Source organism: Engraulis encrasicolus, chromosome 7, assembly GCF_034702125.1.
Source record: "Engraulis encrasicolus isolate BLACKSEA-1 chromosome 7, IST_EnEncr_1.0, whole genome shotgun sequence".
Lineage (NCBI taxonomy): Eukaryota > Metazoa > Chordata > Actinopteri > Clupeiformes > Engraulidae > Engraulis > Engraulis encrasicolus.
Window position 1 is genome coordinate 24,584,485 of NC_085863.1, and position 3,976 is coordinate 24,588,460.

At 39.4% G+C, this 3,976-nt stretch overlaps 1 protein-coding gene across 1 annotated transcript; it reads left to right on the forward strand.

Moving 5' to 3' along the window:
* Positions 1 to 2,138: 2,138 nt before the first annotated feature.
* On the forward strand, positions 2,139 to 3,104 carry LOC134451774 (odorant receptor 131-2-like). The gene has a single exon (XM_063202175.1). The coding sequence runs from the start codon at positions 2,139 to 2,141 to the stop codon at positions 3,102 to 3,104; it is 966 nt and encodes a 321-aa protein (XP_063058245.1).
* The last annotated feature ends 872 nt before the right edge of the window (positions 3,105 to 3,976 follow it).

Below are 3,976 nucleotides of genomic sequence, written 5' to 3' on the forward strand. Positions count from 1 at the left end.
TCTAGGTGCAGAAAGAGAGAAGTAATGAGCTCATACCAATGTGTTGTTTACCTTATTGTCGGACCCCCGTTCAGCAAAGAGTGTCGGTAAGGAACAAGCAATTGTTTATTTGGTTCCGCCTGCAAAAAGTTCCGAGCAACTGGCCAAAGCGTCATAGGGGTTTGCGGATAGAGTTGTGGCCAAATTGGTTTCTGTTTAATGACGCTGGTGATGTTATGTTTTAAATCTCACGTAGGTAATTTGTTTTGTAAATGATGTGTATTGTCCCACTGATGCATCAGAGTCTGTGTTTGTTTATTTTGTCTAGTGTATGTTAAATGTTTCCCATTTGTGTAGGAATGGTGCTGGCCACCTTCTTCATGTATGTTGTCTGAGTCCCATGTCAGTTAGTCTAGCCGTGGGTCTGACCGGGTGAGTGTCTTGAACAATGCTGCATTGTGTTCTCTGTATTTGAAAGAGACTTAAGCAAAATTCTGGGACATTTGAACATTTTGTTCATTTTGGACATTCTGACATTTTTGACATTTTGATACTTTATTGTTTTTGAAGATTTATTTTTGTAAAAATTCACTTTCTGAAAACTACAAAAAGAACAAAAAAAGGACTGTGATTTTGATGATTGAACATCTTTTGGCTTTATAGCCACCAAGCTTGAAAATAAAAACTTTTTCTTTCAATTTTTGCTCCCTCTGTTCTCTTGGCCTGATCCACTTTACATTTTTGGGTACCACTCGATCCATTCCTTTACACAGATACAAAGTGCACAGCAGCGCAGGAGCCGGCTCCGCGCTTCGCTGCATTTTGGAAAATAGAATTCGAGCCTATTTTTCACGCCGGCGACTGGCGGTGTCTCATTCAAATGAATGGCAAAGTAGCACGCTAGCTTTGGCTGTGGGGGGTTTTGAACAGGACTGGCCGCGCACGTCGACGCTGTCAGTGTGAAAAGCAGAGTAGAACACACCAGCCGAAAACTAAGCAGAAAGACAGCGTTCGTCTCGCGTCCGTTCCGTTCGGCATTGGTATGTTTGACGCCTAATTATTACCTACGGCAAGGAGGTTATGTTTTCGGTTGTTTTCGCGTTGGTTTGTCTGTCTGTCTATTTGTCTGTCAGCAGGATAACTGCAAAAGTCATGAATGGATTTGGATGAAACTTTGTGGAATTGTCGGAAATAACAAAAGGAATAAGTCATTAAATTGTGGCGCTGATCCGGATCACGATCGGAAACAAGGATTTTTTTAAAAGATTCTTCATCATTGCGGGACAGGACATATTTTGACATTCCCGTTTCAAAAAAATAGGATGTAACAGTCAAATGTTCTATCAAACAGTTTCCTTGATGGAGTTCTGCACTCTCTTTGTGCATTTCTAGCTATTGTTGTTGTTATGAGGTCCATGAATAGGCCTAGGCTATAACTGAGTCCGGAGAGTCCTTCGGGAAGAACATAGAAGAGAAAATGTCATGGCCAACGCCTATAAAAATGACTGCACAGACACAGACTTCCCAATATGTGTCCTATGTTTCTACAGTAATTCATTCACTGTAATATATACCTTTTTAATGTTTAATAGCAAATCAGTTTTAATGTGGTTGATAGTGATATATGATCCTATGCCCGGTGATCAGAAAGAAATTCGATCAACATATCTAACAGTGCTGTGCTATTTCCCTCTGCCTATACTCTTGTTTGAAATATCACTCTTGCTCTGTACCTGTGAACTGTACAGTATGACACACACATGGTGTTACTCAACAGATGATTTATATAGAAAGCATGTCCAGTTTAACTATGCTGTGCAAGTACTGTAGTGAAGATATGTTTCTGTAAAAGTTCCTGGAGTTGTATATGAACTTATGGTTTATATTCCTGAGGCACTTCCCATTTATATACAATATGTACATTAGGCCTACATGTATTTGACATAAGTCTTTTATTTTTTATTGCTGCACTTTATTTAACTCTACTACTTGTTTACGACTGTACTCTTCATGCATCTCATACTCTGCACTCTCTATGTAGCCTATGTCCTCCTTGAAAGTCGCTTTGGATTAAATCACCTGCTCATTGTAATGTAAAGTATTGTCTTTTCAAATAATACTGTCTACATGTATATTATGACAGGTATATATAGACCAATATGACAATCACAAATGATTCCATTGAAAGTTCTTCACTGATACATCAGCAGATTTTTGTTGTGGAAGGGAATGCGAGACACACATCTAAACATGTTATAGGTGTTCTTTTGACTGTGTTTTTGGTATACATTAACAGCCTGATGTTTCACACTCTCCTGAGTAAGCCTGTGTTTAGAGAGCTGCCTCGCTACATCCTCTTTGCCCACATGCTCTGCAATGACTCATTCCATGTGCTGATATCCATGTCAATGTATCTTATGACTCTGGGCTTACAGAAGATTCCAAAAGCGCTGTGCGCGTTAATTCTGCTGTTTGCAACCACAACGTTTAATAATGCACCTTTGAACCTTGCTGTGATGTCACTTGAGCGCTATGTGGCCATTTGCTTTCCATTAAGACACAGTGAGATTGTGAACCAGAAATCAGCAAGTCTATCTATTTGTTTCATATGGTTTGTAAGTTCATTAAATATTGTAATAGCCATTCTCTATTCACTGATATGGAGTCCAGTGTCTTTTAAAGACTCCATGTTCTGCGTTCGAGAAAGAATTCTAAACTCACCATGGCAATTAGATATGTCTCGAGGCTTTAACATATTTTTCTTTACTACAGTTACAGCCATTTTAGTTTTCACTTATGTCAATGTTGTGATTGTTGCTCGATCTGCCTCATCCCAAAAAGACTCTGCTAAAAAGGCACAACGGACCATATTGCTGCATCTCGGTCAGTTACTCCTCTGTGTTAACTCTTTTATTTACGGAACTATAGAGAGAGTCTTGGCTATGGCCAGCAGCAGTGATCTTTTTAGGGATCTGCGATACCTGAACTTCCTCTTCGTTCTCCTTCTGCCTCGGTGTCTGAGTCCCCTGATCTACGGCCTCAGAGATGACGCTGTAAGGCCCTTATTCTTCTACTATGCCAGCTGTGGGTCAAGAAAGGTTAAACCCTCTGTAACAGTGCACTAAGACTACCACTGTAAGACATTGTGTGAATTGCTTAATAAAAATAATTGACTGAACCTCCATCGGTACATTATATTTTGCATGACATGTTCATGTTTTTTGTGTGGATATTCTTATTTTCTGATACTCTGAAATTTGTGTAGCATATGTCATGCTTGCAGGCTGCCATGTACAAACACATAATTTAGGTCTGGGCCTTTTGAAACATTGACATTTCCTTAAAAGTCATATTTTTACCAGTGTGGCACTATGCTTTTTGTCACTGGAAACTCCGTGCCAGACTGTGTGCTACTAATAAACCCTGGGGGTTGCGTTTTGGAAGAGAGAAAAGACCACTGACCAAGAAAAAAAAGAAGAAGAAAACTTGACATGACAAATCCCCACAGGTGCTTATGTGCAAAGGTGCATAAAAAATGTATACATTCCTCTAGTGTAAATAATTATTTAAATACAGTGTTTCCCACAGAATTTTTGGAAACTATGGGGGCAGCTGGATTTTTTTTTTTTTTTTTGAGTATTTCACACGGGCAATGGGGGGATGGGTGGGGGATGACAAAAAAAAAGAAATAGGAGCACAGATAAGAATTTAGGAGCACTGTGAAATTGTTAACGCACAGAAAAAAAGGTCTAAGAGAGTAGGCTATACCTTTTCCCCAACACACATAGGCGTACACATTCTACATGAGGTGTGCTGGTCACAGGGCCAGTTTTTCAAAATTCCTCCCATAAAAGGGTAATAGGGCTGAACAACATATTACACATTTATGTCTATACACATTTGTTACACATTAATTTCTATATGCAGCCCGATGTCTCCTCTGCTGTGTCAATGAGGGCCTGTTGCCTAACTCATTATCATACAACTGTAAAACAAA

Coding starts and splice junctions, on each gene's coding strand:
- LOC134451774 (XM_063202175.1), top strand. CDS start 2,139: ATGACAATCACAAATGATTCCATTGAAAGTTCTTCACTGATACATCAG.